The 24750-nt window shown below is 38.6% G+C and overlaps 1 protein-coding gene across 5 annotated transcripts in view; it reads left to right on the top strand.

Moving 5' to 3' along the window:
- AFF2 (AF4/FMR2 family member 2) overlaps positions 1-24750 on the top strand; it is a 292387-nt gene that overhangs the window by 195927 nt on the left and 71710 nt on the right. For 3 of the 5 annotated variants that reach the window (XM_026848360.1, XM_026848361.1, XM_026848364.1), the window contains 2 exons: positions 5067-5133; positions 20725-20762. In XM_026848360.1, the coding sequence (XP_026704161.1) occupies positions 5067-5133; positions 20725-20762 (105 nt within the window). The remainder of the gene's footprint in view (positions 1-5066; positions 5134-20724; positions 20763-24750) is intronic. The other 2 variants (XM_026848362.1, XM_026848363.1) reach the window with 1 other exon arrangement.

Below are 24750 nucleotides of genomic sequence, written 5' to 3' on the forward strand. Positions count from 1 at the left end.
GTATAAAACAGTCTGTCCCACTGGGAAACCGAAGCCATGATGGGACCTGCATATCCTTTTGACATTATCTCTTAAGAGAGCAGATACACAGGAGTTTCTGATTATCTTTAAACTGGTTTATTTTCATGGCATTTTTATTAAAGATATTTTTGGAAAATGCATGAAGAGTCAAGGGGGAAGATAAAAATTTAGCTTGATATGCCAAAATCATAATAAACTTATAAAAATAACTCATTTTTATTTTGGTCCGTCTCATCATCTTCTGAGGCCTGGTACAAGTTCAAGGCTCCTAAAAATAATATTTTGTTGTTACTATTCTAGTGACACTTTTACAGAACTCATCCTAATAAAGCCCTCATTCAGCCATTTGTCTACTTAAATATGTAATGTAGGAACAATCTGCTTTGGGAGCCGATTCATCCCTGGAGAAAGTGGGTATTGTAGTCAGTCAATGAGATTGCCCCTACTTACACCACAGATAAATGTGCTGCATTGTCCTGACATTTCTGCTTTGCAATAATTTCACTTTCCAAATTATAAACCTCTGAAAATTGTAGATTATAATAAATGTGCTGACACAACTTCAACTGTTAAGAGTAAATGGCATTGCTCTAATAATGAAATAAAAAATCCTACTTAATCCCACTCTTTCCCTAAAGTGGTGGTTTGCATTAGCTATGGATGAAAAGACAAACAAGTACATGTATATTCAATAATAATGTCAACTGGGTCAGACAAGAATAGGAAATAAAATTAATTCATAACACCTCTGGAGATAGCTTTCTGATACAGGCAGTTTTCTCTTTGATTTTCCCTCATTGCCAGCATTCATTGTAACTGTAACTTATCCACCAGATTGGTCTTTATTAATAGCTGGCCTGATCTTCATAACAAACGCACTCTGTAATCTCCAGTCTGGGTGTTTCTGAGGTTAACAATTACGTAGAGCAGAATAGATCATATGTGTATTTACAAGGATCTCTCACTCAAGAGGGCCTAATTTCGCATTCAAACCATCCAGACAGTGTTTAAGAGAGTTGTAGATACAGAGCTCTTCTGTCTCAGGGCTTTGAAGCTGAAATGGGTTACCTCTCTAGATATGGCAGTGAAATAGTCACCTTGGATTAAGGTTGCTGGCAATCTTAAAAAGCCCTTATTGGGCTTTGAGTGTGGTCAGATGCTGCTTGCTTATAAATGAGAGTTAATAGAAACATTAAATAGTACAAGTTACTGTGACCCATGTCTTCAGAATATTAAGCACATTTTAAAATTGTGGAAGACCATCTAGTCCTCTGCTGCCTGTAAAATATTACCTCTTCTAACCAGTATCCTCTGGGAGCAGGTTATTTGAACTCTTCAGCAGTCTACTTTCATTTGCACATACGGTGTATTTTTAATTTATTCCCTCACTTCTCTGGCTACCATATATTTATTGTTGATACTATACTCAGTTTCTCTTTAATTATTCCATCTGCCAGGAGAGTGTGATGCATTTTAGAAGCTGTGTGGTTTAGTTGTTTAACCTTTGAGTTTTGTAACTGAATGGGATGACATATTCTTCATTTAGCAGAACAGGCTAAGAAGAATTATATACTCCAAGTGATAAGCTTGGAACTGCTAAAGAAATACCAAAATCCAATTTTTTTCCTCTCTCTAGTCGTCTAAACATCCATTAGTCTCTTGAAGAGAACTCATAAATCCTGCAAATTTAGTTTATCTGAAACCAACTCTAACAGTTGTCCTTCCTACTAATCATGTTTTATATCCATTTTATATTTTTCAATATTCAATAAACATGTCTTGTGCTTACAGTACTTGTTAGAAAGTGTCTGCAGTACAGGCTGTATGGGGATAGTTAATCAGCCATTTCAGATGGCTGTTTGGTTAGTTTAGTAAGTGTATTCATTTATCTTTTTTATGTTTTCCTCTTTGTTCTTTACATTTATCCAGTATGGAATTTCCTTTGTCCTTTTTGGTTTATTTCTACCAGGGTATGTCAAAAAGGAATTTAACATGTAACAAATGAAAAAAAAAAAAAAAAAAAAGATAGCTGGGAAGAAAAAAAACACCACCCTTTGGGCTTCGTTCATGAAAAGATCCTTTGCATTATGTCCTCTTAGATCTGCATTAAAAAATAATAATAGAGCACATTATCTAGCAGTGCTGCTTTAAAGCAGTGGCTAATTTACACATTAAAGTGAGATGTAGGTTTAAAAGTAGGAGTGTAGGATTGAAATAGAGTTAAGAGTCAGAATGATATAGTCCTGTATGAAGATGGTCTGTGTTTCCTGGGGGTATTGTCCTTCTGGTGTGTAATGAGACTTGCAGATAACAATCTGGGACTGTGGATAGATCAAGGTACAGCGATACATTCAGAATGGCACAGCAAATAATGACACTGGGGAAACAAATGGATGTGCCTGCTAGATAAACAACATTAAAAGTTCCTGTTCATCAACAAAGTCCAGGCCTCTAAAGATTAATATTTCCTGAAAAATTCTGTGTTGGGTTTACATGACAAGGTTTTGATAGCGGGGGGTCCTGCAGGGGTGGCTTCTGTGAGAAGCTTCCCTGTGTCCAACAGAGCCAATGCCAGCCGCCTCCAGGATGGACCCGCCGCTGGCCAAGGCTGAGCCCATCAGTGATGGTGGTAGCAACTCTGGGATAACAGATTTAAGAAGGCAAAAAACCTGCTGCACAACAGCAGCTGGGAGAGAGGAGTGAGAATATGTGAGAGAACCAGCCCTGCAGAGCCCAAGTGAGTGCAGGAGGAGGGGCAGGAGGTGCTCCAGGCCGGGGCAGAGGTTCCCCTGCAGCCCGTGGGGCAGCCCATGGGGAGGCAGCTGTGCCCTGCGCCCGGGGAGCTCCACGGGGGAGCAGACACCCACCTGCAGCCCGGGGGGGACCCCACGGCGGAGCAGGGGGATGTGCCCGAAGGGGGCTGTGACCCCATGGGAGGCCTGTGCTGGAGCAGGCTCCTGGCAGGAGCTGTGGCCCCATGGGAGACCCATGCTGGGGCAGTTTGTGAAGAGCTGAAGCCCATGGGAAGGACCCACATTGGAGAAGTTCTCAAAGGACTGTCTCCTGTGGGAGGGACCCTACACTGGAGCAGAGGAAGAATGTGAGGAGTCCTCCCCTGAGGAGGAAGGAGCGGCAGAGACAGCGGGTGATGAACTGACCACAACCCCCATTGCCCATCCCCCTGTGCTGCTGGGGGGAGGAGGGTGAGAAATCAGGAGTGAAGTTGAGGCCGGGAAGAAGGGAGGGGTGCGTGGAAGGTGTTGTTTAGTTTTTATTGCTCATTAACCTACTCTGATTTGATTGGTAATAAATTATTTTGCCCAAGTCGATTCTGTTTTTCCTGTGACAGTAATCTCTTGAATGATCTCTCTCTTTCAGTATCTCAACCCACGATCCTTTCGTCGTATTTTCTCTCCCCTGTCCAGTTGAGGAGGGGAGTGATAGAGCAGCTTGGTGGGCACCTGGCATCCAGCCAAGGTCAACCCACCACAAATTCTTACTTTTAGCAGATTCTTTATCCATGCTACGGTCTTACTTTTATAGGTTCACATATTACAGGGAGGCATCTGCCATTTATCAAGACGTTAATGACTAGTAGTTATGTGTCCAGATACTTTGTAACCACTGAGCTGCCCGACAACAGAGGTCACGAAAGACAGATGACTTGCAAACTGGTTTAAAGATCTCCTTGCACTTTCTCTTTTTAAGAGCACTAGCAGGGCTTCGAGCCTTCTGATATTTCCACATTGGGATTATTGTCCCCTCTTTAAAATTTCTTATACCAGGAGGCTTCCATAATTTACTGGTAGTCTTTGAACAAAATCTTCCTATTGAACATCCATCGATTGCTACAGTTATTTAAAGGCTAACAATAAAAAAAATCATAGACCTCAGTCTCCATCAAGGCAGAAAGGAAACAACAGTTGCAATTTGCGAGCCTCCTACCATGGGTAAAGAAGCTCAGGCTGGGAGGAGGGAGACTCGGCAATTTTAGTGGCTGTCACAGTAGATACAGGTGAGATGTGCCCATTCATTCATACATCATACTGCAATAAGAGAATTTGTCAAGGTGAAAAGATGGGTGTGAGGTAGAAGTGTTCCCAAAGGAATGTCAGCTCTGAGGAGATCCACCAAAGCTTGAATATATGGGAAGCTGTATGGGAGTATTTGGGGGCTGCTAGTTAAGTCTTTCTAGGTAGACCTCTAACAAAGAGATCTTTTCTGCAAAGATGTATAGGCAAATAATATAGTTTCTTACCCCATGTTTTTTGCTATACGCAAGTCTTGAATTAAAAAAGGTAATATGAGTGTTAATACAGTAATATGCATTATTTAACTCTTTCTTCTGCCAGAGGAAAGGAAGGAAGCATTGGGACAGCCACATCTTTTAGGAGTTTCCTTCCCCTTTAACCAAGGGCCAAGAGCAGTCATGTGAGATTTCCCTATATTTAAAGAACTAAATAAAAATGGGGATATGAATTAGCAGATTCCTAGCTTGGAAAACATTTGCTCTGCCTTCAGATACTAACAACTGTGAGGTCCCATCAAACCTCAGACAACCTCTTCCTCTTCTTGCTATTCATCACTCTGCATTCTCAGTTTGATAAGGTGGGAATTGGTTCTGGCCTCAGAGAAGGTCAGTGATGCCCTAGATCGGGAATGGAGCACAGAGGACTTTTCCTTAGGTTTTAACAGTCTCAGAGGTGAATTTCCCTTCCACCTTCTCATTTAGAAATACATATAGGTGTATATGGACTGATCACCATGAGACAATGTGCAAGTAAACGAGGACATGAAAGAGACGCTGACTGCCAGACTTTATGATGGACGAGTCTGGAAGTCATTTGTTCATACCTAGCATCACACAGAAGGCTAATACATACACACATGGAGTATTCATCAGTTTACTTATCATACATCTGATTTTGCTGCTGTTGAATTGAAAGGGAGTCTTCCCTCTGACTTTGCTGAAGGGTAGATTCACCCCACTGTATATAAAGTTCATTCAATAAATGTAATTCTATGCTGTCTCTTTTTTTTTACAGAATGCTTGAGGATGATCTGAAACTCAGCAGTGATGAAGATGACAATGAACAGGTAAATACATCTCATGTAAGTGCATAGTCCGTATAGTCTGACACAGTTGTTTCATTGGTTGAATGTGATTGCATGTTGTTTTACTACATTTGCATCAAAAGCATTTTGGGGTGCTGCATAATCCAGTAGCTTAAATCTTGCTTGTGCACAGAACCTCTGTGTGAGGAAACATTCTTAAATATGTCCACATTTTGTCAGCTTTGCTGAATTCACTTTGTAAAGTGGATTAAACTAAACCATAACATGATTTACTAGCCTTGGAATAAGAGACCACACATGGCCCAGGAATAGCTAATGTGCTCTGAGTTTCTGTCCTCCACTGTACCAAACTAACTGTAGTACAGCCTCTGTTTGTTTCACACTCGATTTCTGAAATTGGTGACCTTTTTGGAAGTGGATGTAAAATCACCACATCAGAGCACCAAAACAACTTCAGAGTTGGTTTGCACTTTGCAATTCATTTGTACAATTGCTCCTGAGAAGAATCAGTCCGTAAATTTTGTTCTGGTCAGTGAGTAAAGGGCTGGGAATCCATAGTGAGTAATCCAGTGATTCCTGTTTGTGAGAGGGAAAACCCTCAGTGTGTAGCTGTAAATCAATACTGAAAGTCTCTCAACCTACTTGAGACATTAATGAAGAATCATATTCAAAAAAAATGGCTCATGTCATTCTCTATCCTTCCCACTTTATAAATATTTATGGATAAGACTGGGAAATAAAGCTGGTGAAATATTCTTATCAGGAAAAAGAAGAGACTTTGGGTTAAATTCATCCTTCATCCTTTATATATGCAGTAGGCTCAAATGTTTCAACATCTGCAATAGAAAGGAAGGTAATGCTATAATTCAGCATAAGATGATCTGTTCAGCCTGGGAAACGTTAATTATAAGTTGATCTTTCTTTCTTATTTATTTTTAAAGCACCTAAATGTTCTCCTTTAACCTAACCAATTCATCCTTTAAGGTCATGCCAGAAAAAAGATTTACCTTCTGGTGTCAGTTGACCCTTTAGTCATACAGGTCAGTATTTTTTAACACCAAGTAAGACCTGTGCTCTCATCTGAAGCCAAAGGATCAAAAGCCTGTACTTGTGCAATGTGCTGTTGTACAAACATGGTGGCTTAGGAAGCCAGCAGGATTTCTGATCTATTGGGAACTTGCCCAAATGAACCTCTAAAATGACATTATGATCCTGAGATGGCCAAAATACAGAAAGAGAAATATATTATGAGGTAGGAATTACTTTTGTTTTCCTATAGTAGCAGTTTTCTAGTCACTTAGGTAGAATTATTCCAAATTTATACAATTTACACTGCTAAAATGAAATCGTGTATCATTGCTAAATGAAGAAGCAAATGCCTGGATCAGCATTTGCTGATATCAAGCAAAAAGCCGTCACTGACTTGAACAGGTGTCATCTCTGATGTTAATCCTAAACAGGAAAGACACAGTCATATCTACACTGCACAGTGGAGTCTTGATTGCTCTCAGAAACGTCACTACTGATGTGTGGTACATGCGTGCTTCTTACCCAAAGGCAGCATCATGGGCATGAAGAGTGTCACACTGCTCCCAGTTCAGGGGCTGCAGCCTGGGTCCTTATAGGGTAGTGATGTGCCTGCGCTGTAGGAAGACTCAGACTGCACCAAAACTCCGTCTGACTTTCCAGTGCTACAATACACAGCATAAGCTGCAAACGAGAGCACAATAAGGACCGTTCATGTAAGTTCTCAAAACTTTATAGCACATAGAATGTTTTTCCTTTTAGCAGTGTGAGCTTCATCTCACTCTAAGTGATTAGAATTGATTCAGATCTCCTAAGCTCTCCCAAATATCTTCTTAAGAAATAGATTATGGTCTATATCTGTAGGGATTCCAAACATGAACGTTTCCAATCACGTAAAAAATAAATGAACTGCCTGGACAAGAAGCACACTGAGAATATTTCTTAAATGCCCTGCACTTCAAGGGAAGCCTTCACCTTTCCTGTGTACCCCACAGATGTATGGTTGCATCTCTTTTATTTGTATTACCGATAGAGGGCATAGACAAAGTTATAGACGTTATAGGAAAGAATCCACAGCTTCTTAGCTTTCCTGAATGAATGAGTGTATGTGTCTGTCCTTTATATTTTTGTCACACACTGCATCCCAGGCTAAGGCCTTGCAAAGCTGAGCAGCGTGGCTCTGCTGCATCACTCTCGCATTTCACTGGCAGTGCCTTCACACTTTAGCAGCTTCTGCCATATCTTTTTAAAAAGAGGGGATTGGAAGTTGATATGGCCCACTGGTCAGACAAATAAACATCAACAAAGTAACTGCAGTGGTTTTTGACTGCAAAATATTTTTTCCAAAAAGTATATAAAATATTCATTCAGGAGGGACAGTCAAGTCTATTACAATATGTGAATTTTACAGTGTTGAATGTTCAGCTGTGGAGCCCAAGGTTAGATTTTTATTTTTTTTTAACATAGTATTTTGCAGTCAAATGACCATTGTAATTCAGCTGTACATCTGTGCGCATTCTGACAGGAAGAGAAAAGATTAAAACTCCCAGCTCAAAACCATTCTAACAGTTTATGCAACATTTCTATGAGGAAATGGAATCATTGTCTTTACAATCTTAGTGATTTTTTTTTTTTTTTTTTTTTTTTTTTTTTTTTTTTTTTTGCTATAGGCTTGCAGCCAATGTGAAGCATGAGCTAGCATTTACTCATTTTTATTAATAAAAACACAGTATGTAAAAATCAGTTTGTTATCTTTATCTCTACTCATATTTCAAGGAAATTGAAATTCTTTTGAGAACAGTGGTCGGTAGGGAGCCTGAGGCTTTGTCCTTTGAGAATTGCTGGGGACCCTTCAATCTTTACATGGCAGGGGTGGTAGTGACACTGATCCATAAATGCACCTTGATCTCAAGTTTTAGTGAATGTCTATAGTATGTGGACAGAGTTTGATCTATCAGCCTGTCTTCTGAGACTACCAGTAGTCCATTTGTCATGGTGGAAGATTGTTAGAAGCTTGTCTGCAAGAAACAAAGCTCTTCTGTCTTACTCTCTCACTCCTATGAACGAGCATTTCTGATGTATTTCTGATCTGTACTGCATTTATTTAGGACTCCATGGACCTCGTGCTCTTTCAGGTGTTAAGCATCTCCTTCCTTTTCTCCCCACTGCTGAGGAGAAACCCAACACACATGATAGCTCCAGTCAGTCATATAATTAAGAAGTTGAGACTGATTTCTGGATAGCATGAGAACTACCAGATTGAAGTCACTGGTAGAACTATAGTATTTATTCTATAGATAGTGTCAGCAAGGCTGTAACTGAACATGCTGCCTACTTTTAGCATTCACTTTTTAAGCAGGATTTTGAATAATGAGAAATTGTTTCTAAGAGTTATAAACATGATCTGGAGAACCTTCCTTTATAAGCAGTAGGTCTTTTTTGGTTAAGGCACACATGATGATGGCCTAGCAGCATATCACCAAGGAAAAGATTCCTGGAAGAGGCTATCATTTCGCCCCAGAGGGCTTAAGTGACACTTAAGCAAGTGACAGCTGACAGGAAATCTAAACTACTAGTGCCAAACTTCTGCAAACAGCATGGAAACCTTGTGATTTCCCCTCTCCTTTTAGAATACTGGCAGTTGTAGGCTTGATGCAGAAGTTATGAAGTGAATTTCTTTGGGCTGTGACATGCAGGAGGTCCAATGACTTCAAATCCATAAAGCTTTGGACTGTACTGATCATTGCAATAGAGCATGAAGCATGTTACAAGTCACTCCACCCCAAACTGCAAACTCCCGTCATCACTTTTTGGGCCTACCTTGGAGGGACTGCAGTTACCCTACATCTAACACATGTAAACACACCCCACACTTTCTTCAATGTAGACACTTTGGAGCTGGCCATATGACACATGCTTTGTCCCATAGACAAAATGCTGATTCTTATGTCTCATTGTGGGTGATTTGGGATTAAAGACACACAGAAAACGACGGGTTAGATCTGGAATCAATTTTCATTTACAGCTGAGAAGCAGTTATTGATGCTGTGCTCACAGTTCAATAAAAGATCTAAAGATATAGACCGTGTGTTTCTCTTTCAATATAAGCAGCATAATCAGTGTCAAATGTTTTTACAAAGAAAATTGTATTGACAGTTTTATTAAAATTGCTGTCTTTAAAGTTTTAAGTTATCCACAATTTGACCTACTTGAATGGTTTTTAATATGCACACCGACCAACCCAATAGATTTTTATGTCACATATTTATAATACCAGGTACACATCTGTTTAATGTATTATTTGAGAGATTGTTACATTTCAGCATTGCCTGGATTGTAGAGTCTTGTAGTATTGTCACTGAAGGGAATGTTGGCATATGCATCAGTATTGCATTCACAAGTCCTACTGCACAATATTTTTATATTGGCTACAAGAGATACAGTCAAGACAGATGACAGACATGTTGGTAAAACCATTAGATGACAAGGCATTTCAGAGATGCTAATGTTAACACTCTTCTGTGAGGAAGGACAGAGCTTTTAGATGGCTTTATTACTCTGTTAAAAAAACACATCAGAATTTAGGAAGAGTAGTGAAGATTTTTAATTAGTAGCTCAGCTCAGCTAACAGAGCTTAGATAAAACACAGGTTAGTATTTTTGTTCTTTAAAGCACCTCTGTATAATTCAAATTAGCTTTGAGCTCAAAGGCATCCAAATGAGTTGTGCCTGGATACAGTATTTTAAGTAGCTGTAGTGCACCCAATTTTCTTTAACCAGCTCCTCTTTGTTCTTCTGCCTAAGGAATAGTCCTGTTAACCTTTGAAATGCGTACTTAATTTAAAGCACATTGCTAGTGTTCTGTGTGTTTTTGAACCAATGAAACTTTGATACCAGTTACAGACCTGCTCCATTTTCAGTATTTTATGTACAGAGTGGTTTTGGCAGATCAAATCAATAAGATGTTTTTCTTTATTTGATTTTTTTTCCTCCTTCCCTTAATCATTGCCACTTTATTGCCACTTCTCTAATAACCATACAAACACAAGACACGCATATAATCCATGGCCCTTCTCTGTCGTTTGTATTTTACACAATCATAATTCTTTTTTGCTAGGTTAGTATTAGGTAATTGCATACAAAATGTTTGACTTTGTAGTTGTGTCTAAAAAGGTCATCAGCCATAGGCTGAGCTTTGAATTCTTATAATGTGTACTGAGCTTTCAAAGCCTTTACTTGTGTTAATTTTTAAAAAATTTTATTAAATTCTAAGACGCAGTATGCCTTCATCATATCACGTAAACACTTTTTGAAGTGGAACAATGACCGCTTCCCTTGTAACAATAGATATCCTTTCCTGTTGTAATTTTCCCCATTTTTTAGCTGGATCCTGAACAAGCTGTTTACCTCCCCAAGGTTTCTCTACATTTCCATTTACTTTGTTATCACCAGAAAGGCTGAAGAACAGCTCTTCAGTAATGACATCAATACTGCACACACAGTGAGAGAGGTCATCTTGTCAAAGCTATAGAAAAATCAGATGGATTAGGATGAAACTAGGTGCAAAATAACTTTGATAGACTCTTTTAATGTAAACAGTTTATCTGTCATTGGGTTCCATTGAAATCCCAGAGTGATGCAGCATCAATTGTAGCCACAGCAGCATGTGTTTTGTTAAAGAACCCACATTCCAGTGTTTAAGATCTACAGTCACATTTTATAATTGTAGGAAAATGTTTTCTTTAAGCCATTAATAAAAACAGAAGCTATTAGGATAATACAGTCATTCTCCAACCTTGGCAGCCTCTAACCATGAAAAGTCCTATTGTGAAGATGTCTCTTCTTGCTACCTCAGCCCATTTTAATTAATATTCAGATTCTTTTATTCTGCACAACTCTAGTTGAAACAATCGTATATCGTCAACTGTGTAAAATGAGTACTCCAGCTTCTGTTAGACAAATGTTTGGTAATAAGAGATTTGATGGCTGACATGTCCAAGGTCATAATTCACATGGTAATGATGTAGGTTCATGTCATGTATTTGTTTATTATCAGCAGAAGCTTTTAGTAACCACTCTGAGATCTGGGCTGAGCTTGCTGTAGATACGAGCGAAAAACATGGCCCACCACTAAAATACACTGTGTTACCTAAAGCTTTTAACTTGTTCAGATTCACAGAATCTCATGAAATTGTTTCCACACATGTTGTTATTTCGGAAGTTGTCCATCAGTGAGGAAGGGGATTAGTACAACCCTCAGGACAAATGGTTGTTGTTGAGTGCACAGTACTACAGAGCAACAGCAATGTTTGCCCCTGAAGGTTGCAGCCATGATCTTACGTGGGCTCTGGGGCAGCACAGGAGCTGCACATGCCTCTTGGATGGGTTCCCTACCATGCACTGCCAGCTCAGTGTCTCAATAACTCTCTGCTGCAGTAAATAATAGAGGAAATGAAAATACTGGCAGACAGGCAGCCCTAACAAAGGGGGAATGAAATGCCTTCGTTGAAAAGATTGTTAAATACAGCTGCAGGAAGTCCTCTCCTCACTTCTCTACAAGTAAGCAGGTGCTTCATAGCCCCTCAGTGCTCTCTTAAACAGGTGCTTCTCTTGGGTTTAGTTTTTCATGCCACCAGCCTGAAGCAGCCAGGCTCTGTCAGCCATATCATAAGACGTCATTCACCTGAAGGAGAAACTTTAAAAAGACCTGATGCCTCCACTACTAATTAGAAATGGAAAGGCCAGTTGTTCCTTAGTACAGCCATAAGGACCAGACCCTGGAGGATTGCCAGCCTTTTTTGGGGTGGAAGGGAGGAAAGAGATGCAGCTTTCAGTCCACAGGACAGGTCATGTACTCTGTGTGTGTGCGTGCATGCTTGCACACATTTGTAAAGGAGTCTTTATTATAAGCATGGAGGAAAAATATATTTCCCCAGGGCCTCTTGCTATGTATGCCACTTATGCAAAAGCCCTGTATTGTTTTGGCAGGAAGCAGAGGCAGCAGCAGGTGAGATAATTGATCGACACCAGCATTGTTGTTGTTAAGAGAAAAGCCAGACTTGACCAAACTGTCCTATAAAAATAAATCTGAAGTCTGTGATATCTGCAGGCTATCTCAGTGCTCAACACTCACTAATCCAAACACACAGGAAACATTTATCTCCCTTTTCTCCTCAAAAGGAGAGTGTGATTTTTATCATGAATGCCTTGTGAAGCATTTTGGTAAAGAAAGTGTCTGGCTTTCTTATGCTGGCCATCTGCAGTGTCGCTCTTTTGTAAAAGCCCAAGCAACCGTCTGTGAACTTTAAAATCTAAATTCCTGGGAGTTTTTTACACCAGTAGAGGATAGGCTAGTCCTGGCTTTGAGACTGGGGGGGGGAGGTGTTGCAAAAGTCTGAAGGAGGGGCTCAAAGGTGGCCAGAACAAGCGCAAAGTAGGTGATGAAAAGGGCGTGATAAATCCAGTAATTAGCTTCTGTCAGACAGAATAAGGGGAGAAGATGTGAAAGTTGATCTCCCCTGGAGGTGTTCCAGAAGGAGAACAGTAATGAGAACTAAACACCTTAATTTTTCTTACGATGAATTCATCTGCCACTGAAAGGTTTGCTGGGGTTGGAGGTGCTCTGTTCGTGCTGGCAGGATGAATCTTCCCAGAACAGACCTTCTGCCTGCTTGTAGGGACAGGTCAGGACCACAGTATGACAGTGCGATTGATTTGGGCAGGGTCCTCTCACAGAGAGCGTGCCTGCTTTACAAAATTACCGATTTCATGGCAATACTATGAAGTATAATTTTGGAAGCTGTGCAATTTAGTAATTGACTACATCCTTACATTAGTACATTGTTACATCTGAGCAATGTACTAAACCAGACCAAGGTCAGTTTACCTCTGTTACCTTTGCTGCCTGTTTGTAATAGATTTTTAACATTCAGTGTAGAGGTGATGTTCAGTATAAATTAAAATCCTTAAAGTCTTTAGTCCATCACAGGAAATAAATGAGCAGCATAAACAGTAGCAAAATCAATTCACATCTTCTCAGCACTGCCACTGCTGGTACTCCTTGACTCTGCCCTTCTGCTTCTCAAGTCTAGGGAACTATTCATTGATTTAAAGTTGGGAAGAGACTAAGGATAGGTTGGACTCCCAGTGGAATGAGATAAAGGCCTTTGACACAAAGGAAAACCTAACTACAAATGAGCAGGGGTACAAGGGGCTGTTTCCGAGATGTCTGCATATCCTCCTGTCCATTTTGATGCAAGAAGATATAACTTGTGTGAACATTGCAAAAGTAACAATCCATCATTGCACACTAAGAGTACACCTTATTATAGGATCTCAAAATATCAGCACTGTTCAGTTAAGTTTCAGAGATGGAGATACAAAGAATTACTCTCATGTTAGAACTGGGAAGCTGAGGAATAAACGGGTTGTGGAGACTGTCTGCAGCTGCACAATGAGGTCACAGGATGTTTTTTGAATCTCGAATTTTGCTTCTTATTCCTTGAGGGAAGTTTAGAGAAGACTTTGTTTCTCTTATAAATGTTTCTTGACCTTTTCTGTGTTTCTTTTGCCTCCTCAATATTTTTAATCACATTATTAACATGGTGAAATGTGGCTATGGAGTAAACCCTATGAATAATGGATTTTTTTTGATTTCTTAGGCATCTGGAGGGTTGAACCAAACACATTTTAGAAAAATCATCAGTAAATAAGATGACGACAAATACTGAGTTTTATTCCTAGCTAGATGTTTTATATCTTCACAATAGAATTATCATCCACTAAGCCTAGGTCAATTGTAATGAATTTGTAATAAATTATTCGCTAGGAAATTATGTTTCAAACCAGAATTTCAATTTAGAGTTTTTTTCTTAAACATAGACCATTCAGTACAATTTTCCCAACTTTTTTCTGTCACCAGGAATGAATATTTGTTTTCCAAATAAAACAATTCTTATGAAAAACCAGGCCTAGCTGTAGCCAGGAGTTTGTTCTCTGCTGTAGAACTCTGCAATGACCAAGTCAATTGGTATTGTCAGAGCATTAAATCTTGTAGACTTCATGAAACATCAATCAGCATTTGTAAAGCAACTTGACAATGTTTTATAGGACTACAAAAGTGGAATCAGTAGAATTTATAAAGTCATATTACAATTTCTCCTTTGTTGGATGGAGAAGCCAAAATTAGTACAATTAGCAATTTCCCATCAAAAGCATTTTTGAAAGAATGCAGCATATATCAAAATGATTGGGGAAGGAAGACACTGTTTCAAGCCTCCTCTGTCAACTAACATTAGTACTGAAGTCCTAAAATAAGCATACATGTTTTGTGAGTTGTTTCTGAAATAAGTCTGTTCGCTGCGAGATAGCCCTAACAGTTTGTATTGTAAAGTTCACCAAAGCCAGGGAGTAAACTGCAGCCTGTGCAACAAAAGCAACTAAGTTCATAGTACCCATGCTAACTAATATAAAACTAGCTCAGATGTGTCTACGTGAACAACAAGCACTCCTCAGAATGTAGCACGCACTCAGTATGTCTTTTCTCTATTTTTTTAAAAAATCCAGAATAGCTCTTGAAGAATGGGAAGTGGCCACATTTTTCATTGCATGCTTCCTTAGTTTGATTTCCACTCTTGGCCTGATGGAAACTTAAGGTTTTGGGAAAAAAATGCTTACAGAAGGCTAAATATATCTGTGTTATTGCTCAATTAAAATCAGTTCACTTATATCAAATATGAAGGTGACTCGTAACCCACAGACAGCCCAGTTTAAAATTGGTCACTTAAACTTTGTTTTTCATTTTACCCAGCCTCCACTGCACCGATCGAAATTAAATTTCCAGCATTTCAAGTATTCTTGAGCATCTCTCTGTGAAGCCATGAAGGTTACTGCATTGCTCAAAGCTATGATGAGAAGCTCTCTGTAGTTCATACACAGCGAGAGTTCAGTGAACCGTTCTGATCTGTAGATACCACATGCTTGGTGACTTGATATTTCAAAAAATGGATCTTAGCTGATCCATCCCACATGTTTGGCTTCTGAAGGAAAAATACTCATTTTTTTTTAAATATGACGTGAGGAGGAGAGTATCTTCTCCAGTGTTTTTGGTGCTAGATACAGTAACATTGGGCTTTTTGTCCTGGAGGTGAGACTGACCCGGAACATGACACACAGAATCTCAAATACAAGGTTGCCAACTTCATGTCAAAGGCAATTAGCACGAAAGAAATACAATCTCCTCTGTTGACATTAGGGGACAGGTAGAGGAGAGTGTAACCAATGAAGTAAAGAAGAAAAAAAAAAAAAAAAAAGGAACACAACACACATATTTATGATGTATCATCACATACTAGTTCTTCAGCCCTTGGTTTTAGGCTTTATGATTCCCAGCAATTTTGGATGGTTTAGTTTGCTGCACACTACATTCTCCTCCTCCACAGGAAGTCATAGTTAGTACCAACTGCATCATTACGGAATCAGAGCAGTCAGTGTGGGTGTTCGTTCATTACTTGGGATCATAGATAAGGCATTCTCTGTAAATAAGAGCATGGTATAACTTTTAATACAAGTCAAATTATAATCTATTAATACACATATATATAAAAAACTGTATATATGACTCAACTGATGTGGAAAGTTTCTTTGTTTTTATTGGATTGTTGAAATGGATCTCCAGGAAGTCTTTTTTATACCTACAGGACAGGAAAACAGCATGGTGAGTTGTAAAACACAGTCAAGTTGCTTAGCTATTCACCAAACCATACAGAGTTGGTTATAAACTGGAAGATTAACCTATGTTAGATTTGAAGCAGCTCATGCGAAGAGTTAAAGCATGGCCTTCCTTCTTCTGCCAACATGTTTGATAACATGAAGTGCCATGTCTCAACCTAAGAGACTCTCGGAGGTTCAGCAATTGCCTTCTTAGGTGGCTGATCAGTGCATCTGAATCAAGAGGGTGAGGAGGCAGTCTTAAAGAATACTTTTTGTCTAATCTTTTTCAAAATCAAATACTTTTCGCTGAAAATCCTGTATTTTCAGTTATGCAATGGAAAATATATTTTTTCTTTGGATAGCATACACTTCCCCTCTAACACTTAACCAAAAATCTAATTTACATTCTGCAGATGCCAGTTATTTTTACTTTGATATTTTTGATCCAGCCTCTTGTCAGTTCCCAGGTCTTTGTGATGTAGGAAAGTTCTACTGACTGGAGTACTTTTTCTGTTTTTTTCTATCCAAACGCCAGTTTGGTAATTGTTAGTATCAAAGAAAATCATAGTTTTTCACATTTTGTGGTCCTTGTGCACAATCTAGAAGAAGTTTGTGCTTATTCCCTTGTTTAATCTTTTGTGTAATAGTTAAATACCTGCTAACAAAATAAGTTTATGGGTATATTCACACTGCAGATCAAGTAAAGCATAGTGCAGGTGGTTCTTGAATTAATGCTAAAAACCATAGTGCCAAAATCAGATGTAATGCAACATAAGAGGTAGAAGTCATTCACAGTTATAAAAGTCATGGGAAAACATCCCTGAGCAAATACTCTCTGATGGATTATTCTCTGTATCTTACCACTTTTCATGTATTCTTCATCTTCTTCGTTCTTACTCAACACTAGAGTCATGCTGAAATAAGGTCTTAGAGAGCAGAAGCACAATTATGGAAAGGCCATAATTGTAAAAAAAAATCAGAAGGAAATTACAAATTAAAGTGGAATGATTGTCTAGTTCACTCTAGCTTCCATTTTCTAATCATCCTAAATTATTTTAATGCATGTTTTCAAGCTCAAAATTAGCTAAGGTCCCATGATGTAATTCTCCTAACACCCATTGAATCTTACATTATATCAGTCTAATTTAATTCCAGTCTTTTGCAGCATCATCTCCCACTCAGGGCACATGTATCGTGGTTTAGGGGCCTCCTACCTGCTCTGTTTCTAGGTAGTACTTTTAATACATGGAGTTTAGGAGTTGTGGAGTTAAAACCAGTTTCTTATTTGTAAAGGCCTAGGAATATAAGATAAAAAATAACTCTTAAAACATGTTTGTCTTTGAAATATCTTAAATTAATAATCAAAAGCTTGCATCAAGTCTAAACCAAATCAAACTCAGTCATGAAGATGAGAAACAGGAATTATTAACTGAGTAGCAAGGCTGATGGAGGCTCAATGAGATCATTTTGTTCAAAGATTAAAGGCGACGAATGCTGAAATAGTTGAGGAGGATGGCTATGAACACATCTGACTAGAGCTGCTAAATTCAGTAATGATCAAAAGTTAATTATCAAAGCAGAGAGAACTACTCAACACAGACAATTTGAGTCAATAGCTAAGCAGCCCAGAAAAAAAGTAATTTGGAAGAAGTATTTTCCTATAATGAAGTTATATAAAAGACATACAATTCAAAGAAACCTGCCTAAAACAAGATTGCATTCTTCCTGATCAGAGAAAAATAATTAGCTCTAATTGACAGACCTGCTGCACAGCAAATATTTTCAAACAATATGTTTCTGCATCAAAGCTTAATGTGTAGAGTTACTCAATGTCACTTTGATTTTGCCTTCCTTTATCTTCTGCCACTGGGCATGCTCATGGTATCGCAACAAATACACTTTGAAAAATGAATGAGCAACACCTACAAGACAAATAAAAGCAGAAGGCCAGATCCTGCCTTTCTTTCTCAGATGCAATCCCTGACATGTATTTTGTGCTGTATTTAATATCATCAACATGGTCCCACTCAGAGGCAAACTGAATCATTTTTAATAGAAAATGACCAGTTGCTTGATAATCCAACATTAAACTAGGCTGGCATGTAGATTAACCTGATCATTTGCAATATTTGTTTAAATCTCAGTATGAGTGAGCATGTGTGTGAATGACACTCCCTCAAGCATGTCTTCTCTTAAGAGTTAGGAAAGTGCCTTCTCCCAGTAACAAAGGGCAAAAATTTATGGAAATTCTCCATATAAAAATCTAAGGAGAGATATGTGCTAGAATGTTTGTCCAAGAAAATAAAATTTATCTATAATTCTTTCTTAGTAAATCTACCATGTTTCTTTCAGGATAAATGGTTGCCATCAGTGCAGCTAAGTAGTGAAAAATCAAACATACAGTTTAAACTCTGCTCTTCAATATTCTATGACTTTGACATTGCTAGTTCTCCCTCTCTGAAATACCATCATCTTATCATGTAAACAGTTTAGTTCACACCATCATGCACATGACCTCCAAAATATCTTCTGCTTTACTTTGTATTAATCAACTGCATTATTATTATTATTATTATTATTATTATTATTATTATTATTATTATTATTATTATTATTATTTACTTGTGATCCTAGACACTCTTCACTCTTCTGCTTTCTTCTCTTAATCTGTATTTTGATATCAGTTTTTGTGTAGTGATTTTTGAATAATTCAGAGGAAAAAAAACTTGATTTAGATACAAGTTTCACATGCGTGAACTCAGAATTGTTGCAGTCCAGCTATCTGGTATATGGAAGGGTCAAGCAAAATATCACGGTACAGTCAAAAAAACCTTCTGTCATTGTGGAAGGCTGTTTATGAGCTTTAAAAATAATTTTAGTTCCCTGCAGGATGGAACTGAAACTTGATATTTAGTGGGAGGCTTGGGAAACTGAAATGCCATTTTTGATGGCACTTTAATCCATTTTAAATGAAGCATTTGTGTGTTGTTACATGTAGTTTATTACTTAGAAAGATTTCTTAATAACATGCTTCTGACTCTGCATTTGCACGTGGCAGCTGAAAAACGGAGATTTGGGAGAGTATCATTGGAAAGAGGCACAACTCACATTATCTCACTAATGAGGCAGGGACCCCATTTCATCATACGCTTGTTTGAAAGGACATAATTAGGTTTGGGTCTATAACACTACCTTGTGCAATCTTAAATTTAGCATTTCCTGAGGTTTAAGTGTTTTATTTAGCAACTCTACTGTACAATTAATATAATTGTTTCCTATCGTGCATTCATTGATTTATTCTTCAGATGGAAAATATAATCCAAATGAAACAAACACATTTTTCTCTGCACGCTGGGAGCCAGCCCAGAGGATTAGTGTTGCCCGATCTGAGCTCTCACAAGCTCTAATTCTTCCTCCCAATTTTTAAACTCATTATTAGGGATTTCCATGGTTCTAAACACAGATTTTATGTTTGCTATGATTGGAGGCAAAAGTGCCAAAACAGCGGTGTTTTGAAAGACTAGCCCCATTGTAGAGCCCAAAGAAAAACTCATTCTGGCAAAACTTGGAACCCAGTTGTGCAGGTCCCAGAGGTTTCAAAAGTTAGTCAGTTTTCATAAAGGATTTAATTTCTCAAGGGCTTATGTGAGCGTTTTTCAGGACCACTAATATTAGCAGTTCCTATGTGGGAACCATTTTATTCCCATCCTAAGCACAGCAGAGGTTAAAGTTTCTCACCAAAACCTTCTCTCCAATTTTGGTAGGCTTTATAAAAATATCTCGGAAGGTAATTAAGCACTAAAACTTTCCTTACTATAATAGGTTTATGGATCAGTTGTCTTAATTCTGCCTTTCACCGCTATCCATGCTTGTAATCTCACTAACCATCTGACCGCTTTCCACATTTAAATCTATTACAGTCTGGTTCTGCAAATGCTAGGAGGAATTCTCTGAAATGATATGACAACACTAGTTTATCTGAAGGTGATATTTCAAGCCCTCTTGCATTAAAACGTCATTTACCTAGTCTGAAAAAAATCAGAGGGGGGATGCAAGGTTGTTTCAGATTACATAATTATGCCACAGAAGCATTAATAAAAAAAAAAAAAATCCACTAAAATCACAAGTAGTTTAACCAGTGTGATAGACTGGCGCAGCTCTGCCATCGGTGCCCCCAGCTGTGTTGCTTAGCAACATTTTAATTCAAGAAGAATCGAAGGAGATGAAATCCCCGTGGAGAGGGAAACAGAAATAAGAGGGCCGTTGACAGATGATCTGAGTTGTTTCTTCTAATATACTGTGAAGATCACTGGCTCTTTTCATGAATGATAAATGGACTGTACACAGATCAATGGGTTCAGCAATAAACTGGAACCAGGCTCCATGGCTGAGGTGGTGCAGGCCGAGAGGCCCAAAGATTTACTCATTTAGATGATTTGGAGTGTGTTTTCTCAAAGGTTTCACAAGAGGAAATTGATCTGAACATTTGGTCATCCTTTGCCCTTTTGTGTTGTTGGTGAATAAAAACTGTTTTGGAAACAGAGTCTGTTCTTCCCTTTATTTTTTCCTGTTGTTCTTGTTCCAGATATGGACAGATAGCTTGTGACAAAGGGGCCAGACCTCAGAGCGGGAAATGAAGTAATCACCCTGAATGAGTAGTTCCTAAAGACTCATGGCTATTAAAAATAAACAAACCACACTGATATCACAAACTGGGGCAGAAGTATTTCAAACCTGTAGTGCTATCGCTCTGAAAGGGTCCAGCTCCTGCAGACCTCTGCCCTGGCCCTTCTGAGGAGCATCTGTGGGTTGATGTTTGCTTGCAGCTTGGTTGAACTGCTTTGGTGTGTTGCTTAATTGTTTGTTTCCCCCACCCCTCTTCTGTTTACAGGCTGCTGAAAAGACAAAATTGAGAAACATTCCTGTAAAGTAAGTTATTTTTATATCTGTTTGAAAATGCAAGTTTGACAAAGTTGTTGTATACAATCACTAAAAAGACTGGGACAGTAAGAGGGGCGATGAAAGAGATAATAGAATTCAAGTTGCCCCTAATCATAGTTATAAAAAGGTCTCTATCATTGAGGAACGCTTTCGATTTCTCATGTGTCCCTAATGATTGCACTCCCCAAGTTTCATCCAGTTTCCATAAATTAATGTGTTGTCTGTGAATAGCTGCCAAATAATATCACAATCATACTCAATACATAGTGCTCCTAGCCTTGGGGAGGTTTGTACATGCTAAAAAGATTATGATTTTTAATTGCAATCCTTGAGAAGGTCTGACAGGGGGGAAATAACTAGGGATGTGCCAAATGATTTCTAGACACATGGGAATATTTTGCACCTATGTATCAAGGCTTTGCCATCCTGTTGATTAAGAGCTCTTTTCTCACTCCGTGTGTGCGTCTCTCACACCATACACACACGTATGTTTCTGCTCTTTACTGTAGGGCTCAGTGAAGGATGAGCAAGCTACCAGGGAGCAATTTCCAGGGCATTTTATGAGAAGTTCTTAAATCTTAGGGCACTAGCGGCAACACTCAACCATATATCATTGAATTAAGAAAGTTGCTATATAAATGTCCTGGCTCTTTGAGAAAAGGCATTTTCAGTTAAAGATACCAGCAATCAGTGATTCTGTTTAAATAATGAATACTCCAGTCTTAATGGGCTCTTATGTACCAATAAAACCCATATTTTTAGCTTCAGTAGGTGATCACTGCAGTTTAACTAAGTCCCAGTAACTGTATATTCCTGTTACAGACAGAGGAAATGTTCTTATTTTTACAGTAGTTTGCTGATCATGCTGGCTCTTGGACTGGAGTGGTTTTGTATTTTTAAGAACATACACTGACAGGACTCGCAAATCATTGCATTTTAGCACACATAACAAAAGAATACAGTTCTACTTCTCACTTGGCTTCCATTTACGTATAGTCATTTACACCTTATAAAGTGAACACAAAATGTGCATGAACACTCCTTGGAGTGAATACACAAGATGTAAGATAGTCATAAATCAATCTCTCTTTATGTTTCATTCAATCTGATAAAAATTAGAAATAGGATCCAGCAGGGACCTGGTAGCACATGAAACTTGTAATAAGACAAGGGACCTTTCTTGCCTATAGAGCTAGTTCAAATTCAGTGCAAGCTGAATTGAAGTCATTGTTAGCTGGTGGCTGTTTAGTAGAGAGCATGAAATGAGCTGTGTTTTCACCTTACATTCTAGAGGATCCAAGAGTTGCAAGATGATAAGAGTCCTGGGGAACAGCTCCAAAATAATCATTTATCAACCATTCATTTTTTTGTTAATATTTCGAGCCAAGTTCTCAGGAATGACTCAACTGAATTGAGTTTTCCGCATATAAACGTTATTGAGCCTTACAGTCATTAAACAACGTGCATGTGACACTGATGCCCAATTAACCCACCAGAAAGATTCTGGAGTCGGCAGGGAAAGGGTGATTTAGGTTAAATCATTCCTTTATGGGACTTGAGTAAGTGTAACATTTTGGAATGGAAGAGGGCCAGATGGACAGTCTCGCTCTTTCCACCTACATGTGCATATTTCACTCTGTCATGTTTCCCCCAACTGGTTGTTTAACTTCTCTTTGACTGTGTTCATGGTGGCAGCTTCAATTAGTACCCTAGGGAATCCATTATACATATTAATTATACTCTGCATAACAAAACAGCTGAAAAATCTGCCTAGTATTTTTCAGTGACATGTAACTATTTAAGGTACCTGTGCACAATTATGACTGTATGCTAAAATATTACCTCTCAGGGAAAAAGTAAGAATGGTGTCTTTAAGATAGCAGTAGTAGATACAGAGTGCATTTATATAAGCATCACAGCCACACTTAGTACAGCTTGGGTTTGTCTGGCTTTTAGTCGTTGCTTTTGTAGCTCTCAAATGTCAAAGAGAATTTCACTTGAATTTTAATGTTCTTCAGCTATGCAAAATAAAGTTAGTAGCTTCCATTGTCATAAGGGCTGAAAGCTGTACAGATTCCTTCTACCATATGTGACTTATCACATACATTTTTAAAAACACATTTCTGTTATTAAGACATATGTGATAGTACACTTCTGCAAATGTGAATTGCTTTTGGCTAAAAGCCATGCACTAATAAGTTGAGTTGAATCTAACTGCATTTGACATCTGTTCCAATATTTTTTTTTTACATATATAAATATATATATGAAATATTCGCAGTTGTCATTAGCATAAAAAAATTCCTTGTTTTTACGTTGCGCTGACATAGTTCTTGTGTCCCAAAACTTGAATCAGAAATCACTCCCTTTTAAAGGCTGTGGTTTCTTTAGGGTCCTTGGACAGGGCCTAACAGTGCCATTATTTAACATATTAGTTTAAGAGCAGCATGAATATTTCTGTAGAAATGGTCTCTTTACTTTTCATTGCTCAGTTTATTAGTGTTGCTGGTTTAATGTTCAGGAGGAAGTTTACTGGGGTTTTTTTTGTTCTGTTGAATCTCTCCAGCACTTAACACTTATGGAGGGAAAAAAAACAAGGAAGTTTCCTTACTACAGTTCAGTAAGACAGCCAAGCAGCTGGTTTCTTAATGCCCAAGTGTCTGTAGGTGCTTAGGCTAACTGGAGTGAACTTCCTGATGGCCAAGGGAGATGCAGGTGGCATTTGGCTACTTCAGAAGGCTTGGTCTGAGTTCCATGTTGCCTGTAGCACTGCAAGACACAGCACATCCATAGCAACTCATCTTTATGTATTGGTAGCATCATCTGGCATAATATCACTATAAATAAGCACATGGAAAATAGCTGAGAAGTCTGTGTCTGCAGAACTGATTTTTTTGGGGGGTGGAAATAGTGAAGTTACTTTTCAAAAACATAAGACTATTTCTGTCTGTGTGTGGCACCAAGGTTGCCCCCATAGTTGCAGGATCCATTACATTTAACTTATTTATCCTCTCCTTCCCTTGTCATATAAGGAGCACTTGCTTTCTTCCATTGGTTTTATCCATATTTGCATTGAGAGTCTGTAGTAGAAAAGGGATTTCCTGGATGCAGAGTCCTAGATACTTTCTTACTTGCTGGTCCTTATCATGCTGTTCCTATCCCTGAATCTGAAAGACGTAACTTAAGTTTACCTTGTGGAGGGTTTATAATTTCTAAAGAGCTGTTACATGAGAAATGGTCTGAATTAAGACACATCCAGGGGAAATAATCTCCTATATACCCTGTGATTTGATGGAAGAAGGAGAGGACAGCAGTATCATTAAAATTCAATAGCAGCTTTGTTCTGAAACCCAACTGCTGATCACCCTTCCTAGATGTTTTTTCCAGACTTGGGTAGGCAAGGGGAGCCCACATTAGCATAGAGCCTAGAGGAATCATGTTCATGTTGACTTGGACCATGTCACCTGTCTCTAATCAGTGTGTTAAGCTGCAGGATCCCCTCAGATCCAGGCACAGTCAGGGTTAGGCCTCATTCTCAATTACAAATACACTTGGCTTGACAGCCTGTACATTAATGTTGACTGAAGGTCAACCAACTCAGTGTTTTACCTCTGCCAGTGGCAGAAGGTGAGAGAAGAAGAAAGCAATTATGGAGGCATCCTCCATGGAGAGTATCCTCCCACCTTCTTGCACTCGGCTTTTTACACTTCCATAACCACACATCCTGTATTTAGGAGGTATCAATAGACTTATCCTCCATGCAAAATCTCTTTTGTACTCGATTTATACTTCTTGTCCCCACAGCATCCTGTGGCATTAAGCACTGTAGTGTTGTGAAAAAATACTGTCTTGTGTTTGTTTAAAACCCATTCCTCATATGGTCACTGGAATCCACACAAGTAATTATTCTTGCACAAAAGAGCAAATGATTTCTTACTCTCCTTCATTCCTGATACTACATATCTTGTCCTGTAAA

The sequence above is a fragment of the Athene cunicularia genome, assembly GCF_003259725.1.
Source record: "Athene cunicularia isolate RWA chromosome 4 unlocalized genomic scaffold, athCun1 chr4_part3, whole genome shotgun sequence".
In the NCBI taxonomy this organism is placed as follows: Eukaryota; Metazoa; Chordata; class Aves; order Strigiformes; family Strigidae; genus Athene; species Athene cunicularia.